Raw genomic sequence first — 24,115 nt, forward strand, 5'->3', positions numbered from 1 at the left:
TCTTCATCCAAGAGGACACGTTTAGTTTTTGAAGCATTTGGTATGGGAAATCACTGTATCTGGGAGCTAACACTCGAGGCTTGTAGATGGGTCAGAGAGTGCAATGAAGGAAATACACAGTTGGGCAATTTGTGCACAGAAGTGTTGTCCAGGTTGTGGTAAACAGTAGAGAGCAAGAAGAAAGTCTTCTGGAGAAGGCATAATTGTACTTAGTGTGTGTTTGTGAGAGAGCTGATTGATCAAATTCTGGTTTGCGGGATACCAACCAACTCTTGAACACATAACATTTGAACACTTTCAGGTTCTCTTCCTGTTTGTATTCTAGAATTTAGATTTATTATCTTGTTTGTGTTTTCACTCTCATAGTAGTTAATCATAACTGAGTACTTCCAGAGAGAGAGGCATTTCTGTCTATTGCCGGTAACAAAAGTTCAGCGCAGCACATACTGCAGCATGATTGTAACTTGCCTGACGTTGCAGTCAGTGTGCTGACTATGGCATTTTAAGTAGGTGATTTGGTCTAAATAACCATCTTAGTGGTTGCACTTTGTAAGGCTGTTTTGAGTCTCTCGCTGTGACCAGCTCTTACCACTTGCACCTAAATTGTAAGAAATGTGGGAGGAGGGCTTTAGGAACACACATATTTTTTCATTGAAAGGGCACCAAAGGGTATTGATCTGAAGTTGCAAGAGGCATGCTGTTGTGCACTTTGATAAAAATGTAAAGCAGCCAAGGACAGAACATGCTTTAGATTTTAATCTGATACTGGCAATTTTTCTGGAGGGAACAAGCATAAATGCATTTACGAAATAAGGGACACACCTCCCGTGCTGGAATTGGTAGGATGTCCATAGGTAGATGCTAACTTTGGCTTTGGAGATATGTGCCACTCCTTGCCAACTAATCAAGAGAAGTAAGAGCATTTGGAGGCAGAACATAGGAAAACCTTTCTCAGTTCGTTTTTCATTCTCCTGTTCTCTCCCTTATTCCTTACAGGTTATACCAGTTATCTAAAGCTGGGAAACTCTGTGTCCCAGCTATGAATGTCAACGACTCTGTCACCAAACAGAAGTTTGACAACCTCTACTGCTGCAGAGAATCCATTCTTGATGGGTATGTAGCTCCCTGACTAAATAGAGCACTCTGCATGACTTTCATGCTTGGGTATGTTTAGAATGGACAGAGGTCCACTAAACTGGGTGACTGGGCAACAAAATGCCAGATGAAATTCAAAATTGGTAAGTACAAAGTAATGCACACTGGAAAAAATAAACCCACCTAACCTATATAATGATGGGTTTTTAATTAACTGTTACCATTCAAGAAAGAGATCTTGGGCCCATTGTAGATAGTTCTCTGAAAACCTCAGCTCAACATGGAGTAACTGTCAAAAAGGCTGATGATGTTAGGAACTATTAGGAAAGGGATAGAAAATGAGAAAATATTATAATGCCACTATAAAATCCATGCTACGTCTACCCCTGGAATACTGTGTCCGGTTCTGATCACCCATCTCAAAAAGGATACAGTGGAACTGGAAAAGGTTAAAAAAAGGACAGCAAAGATTATCAAGGGTACAGAACGGCTTCCGTATGAGGAGAGACTACAAAGATTAGGGCTGTTCATCTTAGAAGAGAGATGGTTAAGGAGGGATATGATAGTGGTTTATAAAATCATGAAAAAGTGAGTAGGCAAGTGTTGTTTACCCTTTCACACAATACAAACCCAGGGGTCACCCCATGAAATGAATAGGCAGCAGGTTTAATACAAACAAGAGGAAATACCTTTTCACACAACCCACAACTAACCTGTGGAACTCATTGCAGTGTAATGTTGTGATGACCAAAAGTATAACTGGGTTCAAAAACGAACTAGATAAGTTCCTGGAGGACAGGTCCATCAATGGCTATTAGCCAAGATGGTCAGGGGTGTAACCCCATGCACGTGGTGACCCTAAACCTCTGACTGCCAGAAACCTGGAGGGAAAGACAGGAGTAGATAACTCCAAAATTGCTCTGACCTGTACACCCTCCTGAAACTCTGCTACTGGCCACTGTCTGAGACAGACAGGAGACTGGGCTAGATGGACCATTGGTCTGACCCAGTCTGGCCGTTCTTAATGTTCTAAGGGGTCATGTGGAAATGTTAAAGTTTAATTTCTTGTAAGAACACAGGATTTGCCTTTGTGGCTCAGACCATTTGTCCATCTCTAATCTAACGTCCCGTGTCCTTCATTGCCTAATACCTAATGTTTCAGTGGAAGGGAGAGATTCCCCAATATTGTACCTAATCAATAGTGCTCACGCTATGCAGGGGAACTGGGACAAAACCACTTCTGATCTTGTGGTGATCAGCTGATGCCTTAAATCAGAAGATTTGTTCCCATCAGTTTTAGGGTCCAGCGCTGCAAATCCAGCCCCAGCAGTAGACGCTAACCTCCTGTGTCAGCGAATCTTGGGCTTTCATTTGTTTTTGGTTTTTTTTCTTTCCTTGGATGATATGAGAACGTTGGTCTTGTGACTAAGACACTGGCTCGGACTCAGGAGATCTGAGTTCAATTCTTAGCTTGGCCATACACTCGCTGTGTGGCCTTGGGCAGGTTGCTTAATCTCTGTGCCTCAATCCACCATCTGCAAAAAGGGGATGATAATAGTTCCCTGCCTTCCTAAGGTGTTCAAATACAATTGATCTCTCCTGAGCCCTTGACAAACTCTAGTGATGCAGGGCATATAGGTGCCTAGATGTAGAATGGCTTATCTCAAAGTCTCTTGGGTGCTTTTAAAGTAGTTTTGTGAAACTAAATTGTTCTTAGGGCTAATACAACCACTTTGTATAACTACTGTTACTTACATTGTAGCAGCACCTAGACGCCCCGTCAGGGATCAGGGTCTCATTGTGCTGGACAAAGCACATGTGTAATGAAAACACTGTCCCTGCCCCAAAGATGTTACAGTCAAAGGAAGAATTGCTTCCAGATTTTCAGCATGACTAGGGTTACCATACGTCCGGATTTTCCCGGACATGTCCGGCTTTTGGGGCTCAAATCCCCGTCCGGGGGGAAATCCCCAAAAGCTGGGCATGTCCGGGAAAATCGGGAGGGAGGGAGGGAGGGCTCGGCCGGGGCCTCTTTGGCCGGGGCCGGTGCGGGGCCGGGCTGGGGTCGCGGGGCCGGGGGCATGGTGCCGGGCCGGGCGCAGGGCCGGGCGGGGAGCCGGGGGCGCGGTGCCAGGCCGGGGTCCGGGCCGGGGTCGCGGGGGGGTGCGCTGGGCCGCGGGGCCGGGAGCCGGTCCGGGGTAGCGGGGGGTGCGCTGGGCCGCGGGGCCGGGAGCCGGTCCGGGCCGCCGGGGGGTGCGCTGGGTCGCGGGGCCGGGAGCCGGTCCAGGGTATCAGGGGGGTGCGCTGGGCCGCGGGGCCGGGAGCCGATCCGGGGTCGCGGGGCCGGGCCGCCGGGGGCTGCGCTGGGCCGCCGGGGGCCGGCAGTGCTGGGTGGGCCGGGGGTGCTCGGGCCCGGGGCCGGCGCCCCAGGGCCCGAGCCGACCCAGGCTGGAGCCGCCGGGGGGGCAGCCTGGGCCGCGCCTCCTCCCCCCACACTCCCCCTTACCTGCTTCAGGCTTCCCGCGAATTAAATGTTTGCGGGAAGCAGGGGAGGGGGCGGAGACTTTGGGGAGGGGGCGGAGTTGGGGTGGGGCTGGGGGCGGGGGCGGGGCCCTGTGGAGTGTCCTCCATTTGGAGGCACAAAATATGGTAACCCTAAGCATGACAGAATGAGAAGTTAGGTGCACCTGTGTGTCTGAAGCATGTGTTAATTATCAGTGACTATTTGCAATGTAGCAATTCAAAACCACCTCCTTATTATCTTGCTGTGTCGCATTGAATTGTAATAAACGTAAGTAAATTGAGCTCTAAGATAAAGCCTCTCTCAGACCGCTTCAACTGGGCCAGAGAAAATCTGTGCAAAAGTGCAGCTAAATCTGCAGGGATTTCTGTCTAAATTCATTGGGAAAATAAGAGAATTTTGCCTTCCCCACACTGCTAACCTATTTACTTTCATGCTAAAAATAGACTGTAATGTAGGACACTCTTAAGGAGAGCTAAAAAGAAACAGACTGGAAGAAAGAGTCTTATTTGTACAAATCATCAGGATTGTGCCAGGAAACCACTGTTTGTCTTCCCTAGCAGTCTCTTCTGGGTGCCATTGTGTAGAAAATTCTCCTTCATGCTAGCCCCATGCCTTCGGTGGTAGCACTCTGTACTACCATGGGGAAGACTGGTTCTGGAGGGGCCTTGAGGTTCCCACTTTGTGATCCCCAGAAAAAACAATGGGCCAGATTTTGCCCTTGAAATACACACACGTAACTCCCATTCAGATCCAAACGATTAACACATATATCCATTTAGACCATTATACTTAGGGGAAGAAAACTGGGATTCTTCCAGTGGTCCTGAAAAGGAGCATGATCAGCCCACCAAATGCAGTGTTGTCTGTGGGATGGAATAGTTTTTGATGGAGGGAATTTCACATCAGCTGAGTCCAAAAAACCTGTCTGTCAGCAGCACTAATTTTATTTTTGAGGAGTTATCGTTATTACCCGTTAAATACTGGCATGCGTTTAGTTTTATGCCCTGGCATTGGGGGTTGCATCTAATATCTGTTGTTTTAATTCTTGTACTTTTTCTTAGCCTTAAAAGGACGACAGACATGATGTTTGGAGGAAAGCAAGTGGTGGTCTGTGGCTATGGAGAGGTAAAACTTCAATATTTTCATCACAGAGAATTTGCTTTGTGAGTTACATCGAGTAGTTGCTGCATATAAAATTAGGGCTTCTCTTCACATAGCTTGATCCTAGGGTGCTTTGTATCGCCATGGCTTCTCTCTTCATCTGCAGTTATCCTAAAACCTGCTTCTACAAGTAATGGGCCCAGTTAGACAAAAATGAAGGGTTCCCCCCCCCCTCCGCTACAATTTCTCTGCATTTTTCTTTTCTTGTACCAACAAATTTTTAAAAGTACACCTCTACCTCAATATAACGCTGTCCTCGGGAGCCAAAAAATCTTACCGCGTTATAGGTGAAACCGCGTTATATTGAACTTGCTTTGATCCGCTGGAGTGCGCAGCCCCTCCCCCCCGGAGCACTGCTTTACCACGTTATATCCGAATTCGTGTTATATCAGGTCACGTTATATCGGGGTAGAGGTGTACATAAAAATTTGATGCTATGGGCGGGGGTGGGGTGGGGGGAGTTGCTGTGGTATTGAACACTGAAATACAGTCAAGAAAGATCAATTAATCCATCTTAATGTTGACCTGCCAATAAGCTTTCACCCCTGATCTGGAGGGATCATCTCTGTAGATGAAAGTGGGCAATTCAGTCTCCATATTCCACCCCCCTCCTTCAGCTGGGGCTGCCAACATGGGGACTAGTTAGTAGCAGTTATAGTGGGGTGTGTTCTGATCTGGACGGAGAACCCCCAATTCATTTCACATGATTCAGACATGAGGAGGTTCGACTGCACAAACATCAGGCGGTTTGACTGTGATCTAAAAGTTGAGTGCACTTGGTGATCACATGTTCCAATACGCCCGTGGAAGGATTGCACAATCAAACACATTCGGGGAATTCTTGGCCAGTCAGCCATGCCCTTGAATTCCCCTATCAGGTTTACTGAGTGTATAAAGGGTAAAGTTAGTTAACGCTGAGAAATTAAAACACTGATATTGAGCTATCCAAATAGATTAAAGGTTGTAAGAACCCCTTAGGTCTGGTCCACATTTAAAACTTAGGTCGACAGAGCCACAGAGCTTGGAGTGTGAAAAATCCACACCCTGAGTATTTTAATTATGTTAACCTAACCCCTGAGGTAGACCCAACTAGGTGTATGAAAGAATGTTTCCATCAACCAGTTACCATCACTCCCCCAACAATGGAGAAATCTTTTTTGTCACTGTAGTCTGCATCTACGCCATGGGGTCACAGCAGCAGAGCTGTGGCCACATAGTGATGTCACTGAAACATCAGTTGTATAGACATGGCTTTAGACTTCCCCAACGTGAGAAGTTTGGTGTCTTTTTAATGCACCAGTCTTGCTGCTTTCTGGAGGTGGGAGGTATGAAGAAAAGGACCTGTGTGGTACTGGAATAGAATTTTTCAAATGTCTGGTTATGTTGTTACTAAAATTGGGGCCTGATCCAGATCCCTCGTGTTCCCGGAGTTAAACTGAATCCAGGATTTTAATGCTATGATCTCTAGTGCCGGCCACAAAGTTTGGGGCAGATCCAGCCTCATCTAAAGTTGGGTTGAATTTGGCTCTGGGGTTTTGCTTTGGGGCCTATCTCTGGCAACACTTCAGCAAAGTAGCTCCGGTTAGTTATGCTCCATATTTCAAGGGACTTTCCCTCCCCCCGTGTGTTAAGTTCATCACACAGCTTACAGCAGCAGGGTGTGGCTTGGCTGAACACAGAGAAGGGGAGATTTTCACCTTTCTGTCGGGAGCAGACTGTGCTTACTGTACCGTACCGTACTGTGCAGTGTGGTGCTATTGGCGTCTCTCTCTGCAGGTTGGAAAGGGCTGCTGTGCTGCTTTGAAGGCCATGGGCTCCATAGTGTATGTGACAGAGATCGATCCAATCTGTGCCCTGCAAGCCTGGTAAGGGGCAGTGGGGAGTCTGGTTCCTTCCACAGGTCTTACTCAGTTAGAGTAAGACTGAGGCCAGGATCCCGTCAGTGTCAATCACTCTCTGGAGTAGTGCTGAAAATGACTGTGCCCCGGCTCCACGGGTTCAGGGCGATCCATTGCTCACAGCTGCTATCAGTCATGGGTCACTTTCCTCAGGAACAGCTTGCTAATCTGTATCTACTGATAAGCCCGCTCAACTATTAGAGATAGCAGACGGTTTAAGGGGCAGTTGAAGGTTTAGTGACTGTGAGACTGCCAGAGTGTTATGGATTGTAGCGATATTCAAATTTTAATTCTGAATATCATATTTTGCCCCTGTTTGTGTTCAGTGGGGGAGTCCACTGAAGGAACATGTCAGTTTCTCAGATCATCCAGTTACAGATCATACATTCCAAATCCTGGTGCTGTAACGGGGACTGAAAGCATAAAGCTATCCCTTCATGTGCGGGTGTTGCAATGATCTCTGGCCTCATTTTCTCCAAATGAAACCTGGCTTATTGTGGAGATACCACTTACGCTTAAGAACTGCAGCAAAAAGGAGTTGGAAAGGTAAGGTAGTCATTTTGCAAAGTACCAGGCGTTTAGGGCCTTGTTAAACACACCAGCTTCTTTCCTTCTAACATCTAACTTCCAAAGTGCAGTTATGGTCAGAAAAGTCACTAAATCGGCTTTGCTTACTCAGCAGAGCTGATCCATGCATCTTTGATCCTATCTGCTTGGTAACATACACAAACCTGCAAGAGACAATCCAGCTGTAAGGGAGTGAGTGAGCTGGTGATCTTTCTGCCTTATGCATCAATTTATTGTCAATTTGATTGCTTCATACCAACACTATACCCCGCACGGTACAAGTCACAAAAATAGAGAGCGCTTTATCCTGTAAAAGACAGCCATAGAGAGGATGGGGGACACGGAGAAACCCAAGCTGGGTTTGTGTTTTAGTGTAATTATGATCAGACACCTCATGGGCATCATAGAAGTGAGATCGCAGGAGGGATTTTAATGAGGGGGATGACTTTGCAAACTGAGATTGGGTGGTCACCATGGGAAAAAATCTAAACCCAGATGTTTCAAGCCAGAAGGCCTAGAGTTACATTCATAAATCCATATTTCGGATCCTAAAGAAATACGGCCTTGTTTTCAGATATGCTGACACCTGCAATTCCCACTGAAATCAGTGGGAGCAGTTTAGGCCGCTCATTTTGGGGCCTAAGTGTGAAGTTAGGCAGCCAGATATGAAAACGTTGACCTAATTTCTGTATTATTTGTAGAGATGGATTTTCAGATCCCAGGGGCAGTTTGCAGGGTTGACCACTAGAAATGCCATCTTGTAATATACTTAAGACTCTTTTATTTGGAATGATTGATAGAGAACATGGAACCGACAGTGTCACTTTCCCCATAACAACTCCATTTAAAGTCCTCTAGCCAGCACTGTTCTTGGTGCTACTACAAATCCATCCGTGTGCTGCATCAGGGATTCCCAATCCCTGGCCCCAAAGGGTTAATGTTGGTAGCTGAAACTCACATTGGGGGGTTTGAGTCTGGTATATTTCAGCCAATCCTCAGATTCAATACATTTTTCTCTGTCCTCTCAGCATGGATGGATTCCGCCTTGTGAAACTCAATGAGGTTATCAGACAAGTTGACATTGTCATCACCTGTACAGGTACGTATGTCACAGGGCAGTGGGAGTAGCTGTAAGGGGAAGTGTACTAGATAGGCTGCCCAAACCCCTCCCATTGGAGTGGGGCAGTGATAGGATAAAATAATGGGCACTGATAGGATACTTGTAAAGTTGCTAACTCCCAGCAGCCAATGATAGTCTTCCAAGCAAGGAGGCACTTTCACATTAGTTGCTGGTCACAGACCCATACGCTATCATTGGTTGCTGGAGCTTTGGCTCTGCCCATGACAGTCCAGGAACACACTTAATCTGTCACCGTTAGCTTGCTTAGCTTGGGGAACAACAGCCAATGGAGCTATGAAAAACAGCCGGAGCACAGTTACCTGCACCCAGTAAATACTGCAGAAGGCTGCTGAGTCCACTTCAGTATGGTGAATACCTTTGCTCACAAGAGGTGACAAGCAGCTAAGGTACATGAGACTTCGACCTGCTTGTTTCTAGACCTTCACAAAGTTGGTGTTCTCTAAGCACCTAAGAGTTCAGATGCTCATTAGAACAACAAGAAGCTCGTGCATCTGCAAAACTGGGCTAGACATTTTTTGAGAGCAGGCTCGCTGCCATCCTCTTCTCTGAGAGGTTCCCAGTACTTCCTCATTGCAGAAATATTGTGAGGACGCTCAAGCTATTTTAGTCCTTCTGGGCTCTGGCTTGGAACAGGAAGTGCCATGGTTCAGCAGAACAGAATATAGTATGTGCAGGCACTGGAAGGGGAGCTCATTCAAACCCCAGAGAGTTTAATTTGAGTTTGGGGTGGAAGTTCCTTGGGGAGCAGGATTTTTTAGTCTATTTTATCTGAATAGATTCATGCGTACCTCTCATTTGCTGGCCAAAGAGCCAGGTTCATACTTCACTGTCTGTGTGTATGTATGTAATACATTTAGTTTTCACTCTAGTTTTTTGAAAATTCATGAAAAAAATGATCGCCCAAAACTTCTCATCAAGTAAAACCCAGTTGGTTGGAGTGGGCTGTACTGGTGAACTTACTGTAGCTATGTCAGCATCCGTATGTATTACCATATATTTCTGGGTTTAAAGGTAACAAGAACGTAGTGACAAGAGAACATCTAGACAGAATGAAGAACAGTTGTATTGTGTGCAACATGGGACATTCCAACACTGAAATTGATGTGGTAAGAACTGGGCTGTTTTCTGGTGTATGTCCTGGGAGCGGGTTTCTTACATTCATTTCATTGGTTCCCCTAATCCCTCCTACCTCTCGTACTCATTAGTGTTGAAAGCTTCTGAGATCAGTCAGTCAGTCATCGGTCGCGGTGCCTGACTAGTGCTAGTTGTTCTGACTGGCCGGCCTGAGAGGGCTGCATAATAAGCTAGACCTCCACCCCTACCAACTATTTTGTGCTGCCAAAAATGTCTTCGTAACTTCAGTGATGTCCTCAAAGGATTCAAAAGAGCTGAGCCCACACGAGTTTAGCTTCAGAAATAAAATCCGGAAGAGTATAATGGCCCTTTTTCCTCCTTCCCAGTAGCGAGCTAATTACAGCAGCACTTCTCTTGCTACGAGTCTGTCTGCTTTCACATTATTAAATCATTAAGGGTCTTGCTGAGACTTATAAGTCAGTTTAAAATTGCATCAGAGTGGGATTCAGCACGCTGCTTGTAACCCAGGTGCAGATTACTGTACAGAACTTTAAATCTGCTCATCTGTGTTTGGAGTTAAGCAGGAAAATAGGACCATCTCTTCCTTGCGGTGCCAGTCCAGAAGGTGTTTGTTGCTGTAAGCAGTCCCATAGGAGAAAGACTTGTTTTGCCCATAGCCACGTGGTTATCGTCATCTTTTCTCTGTACCCTGCTGCCAGCCACCATGTTGCTGGAAAGAAAGGTGACACCAGCAACAAGAGGGCCTAATGGTCATGATTGTAAATCAGTTTTCATCCTGCTTTGTAGCTAGCTTTGCAATCAGACGAATTCAGACTGCAGCTGTTGTTAGAGCTCTGGCCTACAATAAATTAATAAGTGACCCATATAACATATCAGACAGAGATCAGGCCTGGAGGAATCTATAACCCCAGAACAGTGTCAGTGGATGATATGTGTTACTTCTAGCTGCTATTTTCTGATATTTTTGCTAGCACTTGAACTGTTTAAATGCTGTATTTCAGGCGAGCTTACGTACGCCTGAGCTGACCTGGGAGAGGGTGAGATCTCAGGTAGACCATGTCATCTGGCCAGACGGGAAGAGGATAGTGCTGCTGGCAGAGGTTAGTAGCACATGTATCAGGGACTGTTACCCTAGTGGGCTGCCTAGGGTTGAATGGGCCACGGAGCTCAAGAACCTCTAGAGCATAGGCCCAAGCAGCTCACCGATGTCTCTTTGGGTAGAAGGATTTGTTAGCTCCCAAAGCCCTGTCTGTCCCTCTGGCGTGTTGTCTGGTCCGAACAGCTCCAGCGTTTCCCGCTCTGCCTGTGGCCCACAGCAGCCCACCCACTGGTATTTCGTCAGATTTCATTCTTCTGAAATGGTTTGAGTGAGCTTTTAGCCATCACTGATGGCTCAGCCGCAGAGATTCAATTGAGGACTGCTGGGACAATGAGCTATATATGTGTGGTTTCCCTAGGGCTACAACCTACTGGTAAGAAAGTTGCCGAAGGCAACAAGCTGCTGTCAAATATTTCTTGTGTCTTTCACAAAGGAACAGGTGGCTGCATTCTCAGGCATGTCTTTCTCTCTCCCTAACTCTGTTCCCCCGGGTTGTGATCTCATCAGCTCTCACCAGCTAAACTGGGCCTGGCTAGTCAGTACTCGGATGGGAAAGCTCCGGCAGCTCCATGGGGGTGTTGGTGGCACTCTCCTGGGGACTGAGCCAGTGCCCCAGCACGGGGTTGGGAAGGTGCTGCGCTTCTGACGGTGCGGGCTGTTCGCTAATTCCATGGCCCTTTCACACAAGTACAGGGCTTGGCCCCGGCATCGAAAGTCCCGTTTGAGTTTGCTACTTCCTATCCCCCTAGAGCCCCCTGCAGGTTCCCCTGGGAACAGGATTCCTCACTTCTGTTGAGTATTGCTGTGTGCTCTGAAAGGACTGCTGCGCTCCACCCCAGCGGGGCTGCATTTCATTGATGGTTTGAAGCAATTTCTATATCCTTCTTCTGGGATCCTCCAGACTGAAAGGTACCATGTACATTAAGGAGCTTATTTATTTTATTTCTCAGGGCCGTCTGTTGAACCTGAGCTGTTCCACTGTTCCCACCTTTGTATTGTCCATCACCGCAACCACTCAGGTGAGCAGCATTTGGGGTGAGCAAGAGGGGTATCTTGCTCTATGGTACATGCGAGTTACTCAGCCAGATGTGTTGTTTTATTCCCAGGCTCTGGCTTTGATAGAGCTCTACAATGCCCCTGAAGGGCGCTACAAACAGGACGTCTACCTGCTGCCTAAGAAAATGGGTAAGGGCATACCCATCACCTGGTCTTAGCTTTAACTGAGGTGGAACCAGGGTGGGGGCTCTCAATGGCTTTTGGAGATCTGGCTTCATCCTCTCACATTCTGGTGGGCTTTGTGTCTTAGATTTCCCCTCTAAATTGGGATGAGGATTGTCTGGTGGTGAGAGCAGGAACGGGGAGGCAGCCAGAGAGGTTCTGTTCTTGGCTCGGCTGCTGTGATTTTGGCAAGTTGCTCTAACTGTCTTTTATAAAACAGTATCTCGCTTCCCTACCTCACAGGGGTATCGGTTAGAAAACAGGCTGAGGTTATGGTTGACTGTGATAGTGAGTCAGACCTAATTAATTCACATTCATTGTAGTGAAGAAGCTACTCAGTTTCAGGGTAGGATTCAGTCTCCCTAAGAGTCTCTTCCATTTTCCAAATCCAGCCATGTCTTCATTCTTTATGGCAGTAATCCTACAGCTTACACAATTAGCCAAACATCTGGAAATCCCAGAGCAGTTCCCCATCGTGACTTGGGTCTCCTGACACCAGAACTTACCTTGTTTTGATATGAACATTTGCCGTTATCTGAAAGGTGTTTAAACCCTGCTTGAGGGTGGTGCAAGAATAAGATAAATCTCAGTAGGAAAACCCATGTGTGGATTATTAGGAGGCTTGAAGGGTAACGAGGGGTAACGTACTTCTCATTTTATAGCCCCTCCCATCAGAGATTCCAAGAATGATACACGTGTGAAATAGGCTGCCTCATCCCTGTGAAGTAAGGAAGCATTATCTCCGTTTTACACATGGGGAAACCATGGCACCAAGGCAAATGACTTGGTTAAAGACACTTAGTGATTTAATGGCAGACCCCAGGAGTCCAGCCTCCCGTTCCCCTGCTGTAGCCAGTGGACACACTCTGTGATCTGTAAGGGTTTGCAGCAGCTATATTTTTACTCTTTTCCTTCAGCTGAGCTAAGGGAATGTAGTTCTTTTCTGTGTTTAGCAGAATCACATTTTTCTCAGGGATAATGAGTTGTATTCAGCCGGGAGGTCGTTTGTACTGATGTCAAGATCTGTAGAAATGACACAGCCCTTCTCCCTGTAAAGGTGAACAGCAGTGCTTTGCTTTACCAAAAAAAAAAAATGTTTCTTCTTTCACTTCCCTGCCCAAGCCGCCAGTGTCAGGTTCCAATGTATCTCCTGCAATGCTTGGGGCAGCCACTAACGTTGACTCAGGCAGATAAATGAAAGAAGAAACACTTTAAAACTCCTCTCTTACTTTATGTTTGCATGTGATATGTTAACACCTATGAGGCCAGACCCTGCACTTCTTACAGGGCCAAAACTCCCCCCTGGAGGTCAGGATGGGCCACATGGAGTATGTCCACACAGCAATGTACAGTAACTCCCCACTTAACGTCCTCTCACGTAACGTTGTTTCGATCTTACGTCACTGCTCCATTACAGAACATGCTGGTTTAAAGTTGTGCAATGCTCCACTATAATGTCGTTTGGCAGCCTGCTTTGTCCACAGCTGGCAGCCCCCCTATCAGCTCCCCTACTCTGCCCCCCCCAGCGCCTCTGCCCGCCAGTGGACCCCGCGGATCAGCGCCTCCCCCCGCCTCCTGCCCGCGGCAATCAGCTGGTTTGCTGTGTTCAGGAGGCAGGCAGGAGGGGGGGAGGAGCGAGGACTCTGCACGCAGGCTCCCCCTCCCTCCCGCACACTGCAACCCAGCTGATTGCCGTGGGCAGGAGGGAGAGGGGGGAGAAGCGAGGACGCTGCATGCGGAGTAAACGGGGAGGAGGTGTGGGGGAGAAGAGGCAGGTTAAGGGTGGGAGCTTGGGGGAAGGGGTGGAATGAGCGGGCCAAGGGTTGAGCCCCCCACCCCTGGTACTTGCACAGTAGGGGAAGCTGCCGCTGCGCAACATGCTTCTCCTAGCCTATGGCATCTTCAGCCTCCTTGCCTGCCTCATTGTCTGCAGCGCCAGTGGGCTGTGCCTGTGTGGAGTAAGGCGGGGGCACCTCCCATTGCGTCATACTCAGCAGTGATGTTCCCATTGCTTCATACTCAGCAATGATGATTGGAGTATTACATTGTTCCTTTTAAATTGTTTAAAACGTATACCTGTATTAAATTGCTTGTTTAAAATGTAAAATGCCTTTTGTCTGGCAAAAACAAATTTCCCTGGAACCTAACCCCCCCCCATTTACATTAATTCTTATGGGGAAATTGGATTCACTTAACGTTGTTTCGCTTAAAGTTGCATTTTTCAGGAACATAACTACAACGTTAAGCAAGGAGTTACTGTAAGCCTAGGGTTAGTGGGACTCGAGTCAGCTGACCTATGTCAGGGAACCTTGGGCTTGAGCGTCTACACTGCATTTTAACTCTAGGTAAAGGATTTTCTGACCTGTGCTCAAACCTAGGGCTCTGGTGTCCACACTGCAGTGCACAGACCTTAGTCAAAGTAACCCTTTCCCCAAGTGCATAGCACCGTAACCCCGTGTCGACACACTAGCCCTACAAATGTGTTGCATTGTGGGAAAACTCTACTGCCCACCCTGTTTCCTAACTGATGGTGCTATCGATGGAACTCCGGTGCACACCCAAGTACATAAACTGCATAATTAGCTCCTCTGGTGCGTGTCTCGGTAGAATCACTGCAATTGGAGAAGGCTTTATACTGAACTGACATCTAATCTGAGAATTGGGCTTACCCCTCTAGGCTGAGTCACATTGGCAGGAAAATACCCGTGTGCACCTGAGGATAATCAGGACATGCATCTCCAGGGCCGTCAAACTATTCAAATGAAATGCTGCGATTCTTAACTTTTAAAATGGGCTGTTCAATGGAAGTGGTTTTGGTTGATTGGTTTTTAATTTATTTTTGTCTGTTTTGAAGTTTGACATAAAATGTAGGTTTCAGAACAAAAACACACAAACCCCAGCCTGGCTGCTGCCCTCTGCAGAGCGGTGAAGTGCGTCCCCAGGGCTTGGGATACAGAGTGCTCCAGCACCCCCTTAGGATCCCTTATCCCTGCCCCCACTCACCGCCCTCACAGTGCACACTGCCCAGGTGCCTCTTCACACTTAGCCCCCAGGGGGGCCCGGGAGCAAGGGACAGAGAGCGGTGCAGGACCAGCCAGCTGCCCTGCAGGGAGGGGGAGCAGCTGAGGTGTTGGGGGTCCTCTTCCCCCCGCTGTGCTGAGCCGTGAGCTCTGCCACTCCCCTTCCCTGCAGGGCAGATGCTTAGTCCGCGCTCCACTCTCTGTCTCTTGCTCCTGGGCACCCCTGCCCTCCCAGGGGCTGGATGTGCAGGGCACCCAGCCAGCACCCCAAAATCTGCCTGGGCTCTTGTGACCAGGAAGCAGCTCTCTTTGCAAAAAGCTTTTTCTGACCAGTCTCCATTGAAAAGCCTGCAGGCTGTTTGGTAGTGTACTTGCAGACCCGTTTTCAGCAGACAATGGATTAATGCTGACCTGAGCTGGTGTGGTGTCCATTTGCAAGAGAGGGCAATAGACTGCACCACAGATCGTTGGCATAGAGAGGACTAAGTAAGTTGCCCCAAGGAATTCTGGGATACATTCAGAAGACTTCTGGGATCAGAGTCAAGCTAGGGCTGTGTGCACACAGGAAAGCAATAGGGCTCAGACCCTCCAACCCTGGAGAGTCCTGGGACCTTAGCTTCGAGCCCGAGGTTAACATAATTGGTGTATGGACTCAAGGAGGGCTAGGCTTAAGCCCAGCTTACATTGCTGTGTAGACAGACCCATAGTCCGTGACAAGTTCTTACGTAAAACGCAAACGCCCTTTCAGGCTTCATGCATTAGAGCTCCTCCAGCGAGGGAGGGACCCAAGGGATTTGCCGCGTTCAAGCTAATTTCCCAGGGCTTGAATCTGTTTCAGATGAGTATGTGGCAAGTCTTCATCTTCCAACGTTCGACGCACATCTGACAGAACTAACAGATGAACAAGCAAAATACCTGGGACTAAATAAAAACGGGCCTTTCAAACCAAACTATTACAGGTGCTGGTTTTAAACATCTTTCTTTTCTTTCTCTCTCTCTCTCTCTCTCTCTCTCTCTCTCTCTCTAATGTAATATATGCAAACACGTATGTATGTGTGGGAATCAGCTCAACCTTATATATAGGAGCAAGAAGAATCACTGTGATTAAGCATCTAATTCCACAGGTACCCTGAGAAGGGTTCCTGGAGTCTTGGTAATTGCCCATTGCCCCAGTACATCAAGACATGATATAAAATGGTGGAGGTACAGAATGAAGGACATCAGACAATGCACGATCAGCTCCGACACCCAGAACGCTTTGCGTGAAATGAGGCAGCCTATTGTATCTGGCAGAAGCTGTCATCCTAAAGTGGCAAATCTCAAAGTAACACCATCCAGCCAACTCAAATGACAAATTATTTTTAAAATCTGACAAGCACAAAATGGTACAAAGCAGCGTTTCTGCTAGTGTCCCTCGGGGAGCATTTCTAGTGGCAAGAGTCTTGGTGCAGTACAGACTTTAGTACTCGTACCTCCTCTGTTGCCCTGTGCGCTAAATTGCCATACTTACATGCATAGCTCCCATTTGTGCCTTTGAAAACGTACCTCCGAATGTTTTAACTGTTGTTTCTGTCGACCTTGGACTGTAATCACTTGGGGCAAGGACTGTCTTTCTCAAAGTCTGTACAGGTCTGGATACGTTGACAGTGCTCAGTAAAAAATAAAGGCCGCGTTATGATACCTTAGATTATCTCTCTTCCAGGTCAAACTACTGGGAAATCTTCTCATTCATTTAAGTTCCTGTGCTCCTGTTTACAGGTGGGATGAGAATGGGTTTGCACCACCACAGATCAGTTTGAGCTTGCGGAATGGGGCTGTGCTGGAATACCCTCCTTTATCTTATGAACCCCGAAGTTTAACTGTAATGTACAACACACAGCACTTCAGTGTTGATACGCGCTTTGAATCCTGCAGCCCCAAAACGCTTAAAGAATTATCTTCCGAGTTAGAGGTGGGAAAGACCCGCAAAACGCCAGTTAGTCTTCCTTCCCAGTCTGCAATGCGTTCCTGTCCAACGTCACAAGCACTGGGACTTGAACCATTTCTAGATCTTATCAGCCATTTCCTGCTGTTCAGTCTAAATTTCCCTGGGCTCAGTTTCACATATTATTGATTTGTTTAGCACCAACAACGTGCTGGGGATCGTACAGGACACAGACAGTCTCTGCCTCAACATGATTATGGTAGACCTGCATATAGAGAAGTTAAGGGACGTTGGGGAGCACACAAAAGACAAGGGAAAAAATTTTCAAAAACTTCTAAGTCCCATATTCTGCAGTGACTTAAGTACGTAGATCCATAGAGTTTATAGCCAGAAGGGACCATTAGATCATTTAGTAGGACCTCCTGCATGACCCAGGCCATTACATTTCACCCCATGACGCCTGTATTGAGCCCAGTAATGTCTTCCAGAAAGGTAGCCAGGCTTGATGTGAAGACATTGAGAGAGAGAGAGAATCCACCACTTCCCTTGGTACTTTGTTCCAGTGATTAATAACTCTCACTGTTAAAACTTTGTGCCTTATTTCCTACTTGAATTTGTCCGGTTTTAGCTTCCAGCCATTGGTTCTTGTTGTCTTTCTCTGCTAGATTACAGAGCCGTTTAGTACCTGGTATTTTCTCCCCATAAATGTACTCACACACTGCAATCCAATCACCTCTCAGTCTTCTGGTTGATAAACTAACAGACTGAGCTCTTTCAGTCTCTCACTGTAAGGCATTTTCTCCAGCTCTGAAATAATTTTTGTTCTTTTTGGCATTCTTTCCAATTTTTAAACCATCCATTCTTAAAGCTTTTCAGTCAGGTCATTAGAAGTCAATGGGACTTAGGTGCTTTTGAAAATTGTACCAGAGGTCTAGGATGTTGGGGCAAAGTTGAAGGGCCTTGTGGGTGTCTAAATTTGATGGGGTGTTTCAGGGAGGAAGAGGATATACCCTCCTAAACAGTCTCCTTCCTCCTTTGCGTTTATACCCACTAAATCATTACACTTTGTCTGCTCCTGGCAGTGATCAGTGTTCAGTTTTATACACCCCCACTAACTGAGAGCATTATTTCTCATCTTTTTTCAGGTATTAAGTTTCTGCAGCTGTAACCAGAAGAAGTAAGGAACAAGAATCCAAGCCTTTTCTCAACTATTGTACAGGATGAAGTAGTACAAGCTTCTTAAATCAGAGCTGGACTTGCTCACATAGTAGACAGTGTGTTAGGTTATTTATTTATTAAACTAGAGTACTGTACGTGCGGCCTCTGCCAATGGTGTTTTTTACTGCCAGGAGACTGTGAGACAGTTGATTTTTGTTTTTGGGGGGGCGGGAAGCAAGGGGAGGAAAGAAGAATCTGGCTGAATTCTTTTGTTGCAAAGTATCTGTTAGCTTCAAGTAATCCATTATCGCTGTATGTCTATTCTAATATACAGGGGATGGAGGACAATGCATGAGGCGAGATTTGGGATCAGACTACAAGCTTGCACGTTACGTTAGTACCTTAATGTCTAGGAACTTCATTTCAAGGTTGCACATTTCCTTTGTACCTTAACATTTCTTACCTGGAAGCGGAATCTGGGCCAGTCCCCAGAACTATCAGTCAGTTTGCAGGGTAGGACACTCTGTTATTTTGTTTCCATGCCATTTTAAAATGAAACTAGCACAAGCCTGTTTGCTCTAGACATTGCTGACGAGACTGGTGCTATCTTAGTAGTGAAACACTAAATCTCGCCAGCAGCCACTGGGGAAAACTCTCTAATCTGATTATTGTGCAAGGACAGGCTTTGGCAAGAAGCCAAAATGAACTTTGCCTTAGCACGGTGGGAAGCTGTAACCAAGAGTCCAGTTTATAGCATCAGCAGGGGACACCCCGCAGCCTGCGTTAGGAGCCTGGGAGGCAGAGATGCACCCACTCTAAAGCAGTCGGTGATGAACGCTGCAGGGTTCACACCAGTGGACTAAGACCCAATTACACACCATTCTTCAGCAACTTTGCAGTATTTTTTTGCAGCTTTTGATGAGTGCCAACGTTTTACAATTCAACCAAAGCTATATTCCTCATGGAGCAGTTGTGTGGCATCTTGTGCTCACGCTTGTGGAACAGGCTTGCGACTTTGCCGACAAATGCTGCTTACATTTCAAGGTAGCTCTTCGAGATGACACTCAGAAGCTTGTTGTTCACACTGCTGCAGAATGAAGCAGTAAAACAGATCAGTTCCGAGGACCGTTCTTGACACAGTCCTTCTCCAACTGGGATTTCAGTCCTCTCTGGAAGTGACTTCTATGTATAAAAGTATCTGGTTCTGGGAAATGGTTCCCAGACTCCCAGTGCCAGAGCTGTTGGAGTCTTATTTTCAAATATTCATTTGTTCAGTGAATGAATTCTAGGGAATCTTATTTGGATTTATAAGTGCCAGTAATTATCCCGAGTAATTACCATAGAGTATGCTCTGTCCTGAGATCTAGATGTTATAAGTAGAGTTCAGAATCACTGTCACATTAGTATCTTGTCAAGTCTTGCTGTATTAGTCAGAACTGATGGAAGATAAACATGCCTGTTACGTGTTTTAGCCCACGATGTCCTGTCTGGATGCTGCATTCAACACAGTCATGCATGTCAAGGTAATTTTTAAGGTTGCCATATCTCCCCAGAGGCATCGACGACATGTTTCTTTTTTAAAATTCGAGGTACTTCAAGTGGTACTAACCAGACTTCCACTTGAGGCATTGACCTATCAGCCTCGGCTTTTATATACTATGCCCATCACCCTGGTATCTGAGCACCTGATCAAGTGAAGATCCTTGTTTTGCCCTCTCTGAATCCTTGGCCATTATGAATGGGAGAGGTGTCTTTGTGGCATTGTCTACAAAAGACAGAAATTGTGGTCTACAGGCAAGTCACAGAATCAACAAAATTAGACAAGACCGCCTCCTGGGTCAGCTTGTCCAATGTCACGGTTGTTTCTTACAGCAAATTTTCTAGTATGTTGCGTAGTCCAATTTTCAACCTCCAAAGGGCTGGAGCCCGAGGTAGAAAGTTGTAGATAAGCTGTTGGAAGTTTTATGAGGCTGCATCTGAGGGAGGCATCATAGAATGTATCAATTGATCTTCAACTCTTGGTGGATTTTATTCAGGTCCTGAGATTTTTCGGAAGAGACCACTGAATTATTGTTAAGATGCAAATTGGGTGTATTACTTTTATTACTTACACTGTTTGAGTAACTTTATTCTGCAGCTATCCAGCTTTATCCTGGAGTCACTTTGGTGGTTTGTAAACGCGTGGGGTGAAGTCCAGGCCCATGGAACTCAATGGCAAAGCTCCCCTTTGACTTCAGAAGGGCCAGGATTTCACTCGTAGATTGCACTTTCTGAATGGGGTCTGTTTCTGGGCAAAAGTCCCAGGAATGTATCCACCCTCTCTTCAAGATCTCGGCATCCAGGGACTGCACAAATGGCCAAGGATAAAGGGGAAGGAGTTTCTTAGAGACTTTTCTCTTCTGTGTACTAAACCAATCACAGAACCATTTCCCAGCAGCCAGGAGTTGGGGGATGGGCAACATGTGTCTTTGATTTAATCGGGAACGTTATCTTGTCCTCCTCCCTTAGATCTCTTGTGGTATAAGTGTCCATGTATGATGAGTAGGTACATGCATCCAACACGTCAATCTGCTCTTGATCTCACATGGTTATGGCTGGCACGTGAAACTGCTTGTTAGACAAGTGCTTGGCGTCAGCCCTGGCCGTACTCTCTCTGTGAGCCTGCACCTCACCTCTGTGACCTGAGTTCAGTCATCTAGGGAGCAGTACCGTATTCGTGAAGTTGCTGTACACTGACTTGGAGTTCCCAGGCTAACACCACGATGCTGGTTTGAAATCTGATAGCGAAGTGCAGCCTTCGATAAGGGTATCTTAGGACACCATCGTTTTTTGGGAGGGTTTTTTCCATACACACGTCCATCATTGAGCAGGAACAGAATGGGTGCAAATGTTCCAAGCTGACGGACACATGGAAGTTCCTTCTCTCTTTAGTCTCTAGAGACAGTTGAGTCAAGACGTGTGCACTTTTTACAGAGTTAGCTCTGCAGAAGTGAGGGGGCATGGCTGGGAATGCCCTGGGGTGCAGACTGAGAGACAGTCATTGCTTAACATGACCTGGGCTCCTCGCTTGCTGTCTGGGGCAGGGACTAGGAGACCAGAGCACCCCAAAGTGTGGCCCAGGCCCACGCTTTCCCTTTAGGTAGAGGTGCATGCTCAGAGACTGCAGGCCCCTGCATGCATTTCTGCTCAGATCAAGATGGAGCACTGCAAGCTGGGAGGTGTAGTCCCCTGAGCTTTATGGAAATGGAGCATTGCAATCCGTTCCAAGTGGCCAGTGCTTTTGGGCATCATTCGGGCACCCCCGAGTTTAATGTGTGGAAACAGTTCCTAGTTTTCCCCGGGAGCTGGCGAGACTGTCGGCAGCAGACTGGCCTTCCAGATTAGCACGGTGGTGCTACCAGCCTTCTCTTCTCTCTTATTTTGTGGGGAAGGTGACAACATTAACCTGTCTCTGGTTTCTGGAGTGAAGCCACTTAGGAAATGCCGCTATGGGTCACGTGTTGATCCAGGCACCCTTTGGAAAAATGGGGTCAGAAATCAGGCTGAATCTGCCCCCAGGACAATAACCATTCCATCAGGTGACCCGACGGTGCATCTCGGAAGGGTCGCTTACCTATTCCAAGTCTGTCACTAGTGTAGCGTGTGGTGGTGCTGTCCTCATCAGTGAATTTGTTTGTGCTGATTTTAAGCTCATTTTATCTTCAGTGTAGCTATAAGAAGAAGAAGAAATCATTCTAAATGGCTTTTTCCCCCTCTGATCTTTTACAGATTTTCTCCATGTTGCTATACCTTTTTGTAAGCTTTTTGGCTTGCTTGGCTTTTCCTACTCAATCTGGAATCATACTCCGTGAACATCTCTAAATTAAGTGTAACGGGTTTTTTTAAATGTAACAATTTTTTTTAAATATTAGAAAAAGGAGATAGGCAACACCAGCAAAATCTTATAAGGAAAATAATTCTGTTCTGAACTTTAGAAACCAGGAAAAGAAACCCAATCATCTGTCATAATTCTACAGTAAGGAAGTAAAAACTAAGACTATAACATTTTCAAAAGGATGTTTTAAATATTAATGTCTGAGTGATTGTATTAGATCAGCAATAAAGACTCTGTAATCTCAAAACACAAATAAAATGTTGCAAAATTCACTTGGCCTCTGGAGTGTGTTCCTGTGGCAGGCCCTGGAAATGGTTGGAAACAGGATGAGATGTTATAGAGACGGTTACTAACCTCTCAGCTTTTGTGACAACCAGGTACTAAAATGGGCCCGTCATCGTCTATTTGTCACACTACAAGCTACAAGTCAGAGAAACACCAATAGTTTTAATGAGCGTGTTGGCCACTAATGTTCTCTTCTAGCCTGTGAGTATTTCCAGGGCCAATCAGTTTCTTAAGGTATTGTCCCGGTCCACGTATTCCTAAATGTAAACAGTCCATTCACTCTTGCCTCTACCAAGGGTTGAAGCTGTCCATTAGCCACATATGGTATTGCCAGTCCTAGTGGGTTTATAAAAACTTCAGCTGCTGGAAATGGCAGATTCCTCCCCCTGCTTAGCAGGACCAGGTTTCCAGTCATGTTCTTCCTCCCAGGTTTTCATTGTCTCAGACACTTCTGCTCCTCCAGCCCCATTCCTCTGCTCCAATTGTTACACAGCCAACTCCATCCTCTACCCAGCGTGTGGACTTCTCCCTCCAGACTGATTCGGACAGATCATCTGCCTTGACTTGGAGCGGCCCCATCTATATCCCTCCTTCCTTTCCTCCCAGGGTGCACTGGGTGTACCTATCCCATAACGCCATCTCTATTGTGTAGACAGCACCATAGGTGTGCAGGGGGCTTTGCAAATGAAAACGACGGCTACCTGCTCCGAGGAGCTTGCAATCTAAATTAGATACCCTCGTCTTGTAATCACAAACAATAGATGTGGGGGAACAGCATCCAGTCCGGAGATATTCACAGAGTAAGGCCACACTGGTGGTTCATTGTTTTAAAGAATGTATTGGGGGATATTGTCCCAGGACTCAGGGGCAGTGAGTGCTGCAGGTCACCTGCACTGGGAGAGCTGCAGAGGAGTGAAATTGACCGTTTTCGTAGTAGTCCTCTTGCTTTTTCTGGAGAATATTGTCATTTAATAGGAAAACAGCACAATTCAAATCAGGGAAATCTTAGTGTCCTTGTAACTCAAAATCAGCTGGGCAGATTTTCTTCAAGCTTTGCAGAAACATTCTTCTTTGCCATCAAGGTGGATCTGGCAAATCTCAGGCCAAACCAATTCTCCAAGCCAAAGTTATAATCATTTTATACTGAACTGCTGATTGCAACCTTAATGCTGGACATGCTTCCACCCCTCCGTACAATACAGCAGCCCACAGCTGTCTCTGCGGAGGTGGCCTGTGAGAGAGGGTTCTGGCTACTAAGTTTCCCATCCCCTCTGTGTTTTGCGTAGTGATTGGAATTAGTCTGTGGAGAAGCTGTCTGAGTGTAGCTGGAAATTGTTTTGGTTGTAGGTTTCTTGGGTTTTCTCCTGTTCCTGATCTGTCCTTGGTGAAAACAAGCTAAATTATGTCTGGAAAAAAATCCCATTATCTTGTTTTGCTCTCATTCTGTCACCTCCCTTCCCAGCCCTTTTGCAAAATAATCAGTGTTTACACAAGACCCAGAAAGACAACAGGAAAATATAGATTAAAAAGGATGAAATTTCTTCCAAGATGAACAGAATAAACCAATGGCCATTTTGAAACACAAAATCAGATCACTCCTGGCTGAAAGCTGCATGGAACAGAGTGTGATGAGACCATGGGCAGGGAATTGCGGGCAGATTTCTGCCTGGTGTGACAGGTGTGCAGGACGCAAATCACACAGGCCACTGGATAATCGATTTTGGGATGCTCCTTCATTGAGCATCGAGAAACCTCGTAACCTAGCAGTAACGTAGCTACCCTGCTCTGAATCCGCAGCTCTGGCTGGTGGGAAGTATGCGGAAGAAGGATGCTGTGCCCTTGTGGGAAGCCTTTCAGAAGTAACATGTAGACCGCAGGGGGAGAGAGCCCGTAACTCCCTGAGAACTTGCATGGTGGCACTTCCCATCAAGACTGTCCCTCCATGATGCATTGGGCAGGTGTGGTTCTTTGTCTTTTCTGAGCGCATCTCCGCTAAATAGCAGGAGCTAAACTAACCAGTCCTCCCCCCTGGGTAGCGGTGACGTCAGATGCATGG

The 24,115-nt window shown here is 46.6% G+C and overlaps 1 protein-coding gene across 4 annotated transcripts in view; it reads left to right on the plus strand.

Moving 5' to 3' along the window:
- Window positions 1–22,046, plus strand: part of AHCYL2 (adenosylhomocysteinase like 2) — a 170,960-nt gene extending 148,914 nt beyond the window's left edge. For all 4 annotated transcript variants that reach the window (XM_054013750.1, XM_054013501.1, XM_054013590.1 and 1 more), the window contains 10 exons: window positions 997–1,113; window positions 4,681–4,744; window positions 6,557–6,645; window positions 8,274–8,344; window positions 9,398–9,492; window positions 10,483–10,581; window positions 11,531–11,599; window positions 11,687–11,765; window positions 15,657–15,777; window positions 17,888–22,046. In XM_054013750.1, coding sequence (XP_053869725.1) covers window positions 997–1,113; window positions 4,681–4,744; window positions 6,557–6,645; window positions 8,274–8,344; window positions 9,398–9,492; window positions 10,483–10,581; window positions 11,531–11,599; window positions 11,687–11,765; window positions 15,657–15,777; window positions 17,888–17,894 — 811 coding nt within the window. In that variant the 3' untranslated portion in view covers window positions 17,895–22,046. The remainder of the gene's footprint in view (window positions 1–996; window positions 1,114–4,680; window positions 4,745–6,556; window positions 6,646–8,273; window positions 8,345–9,397; window positions 9,493–10,482; window positions 10,582–11,530; window positions 11,600–11,686; window positions 11,766–15,656; window positions 15,778–17,887) is intronic.
- The last annotated feature ends 2,069 nt before the right edge of the window (window positions 22,047–24,115 follow it).

This window comes from Malaclemys terrapin, chromosome 1 (genome assembly GCF_027887155.1).
Source record: "Malaclemys terrapin pileata isolate rMalTer1 chromosome 1, rMalTer1.hap1, whole genome shotgun sequence".
Lineage (NCBI taxonomy): Eukaryota > Metazoa > Chordata > Testudines > Emydidae > Malaclemys > Malaclemys terrapin.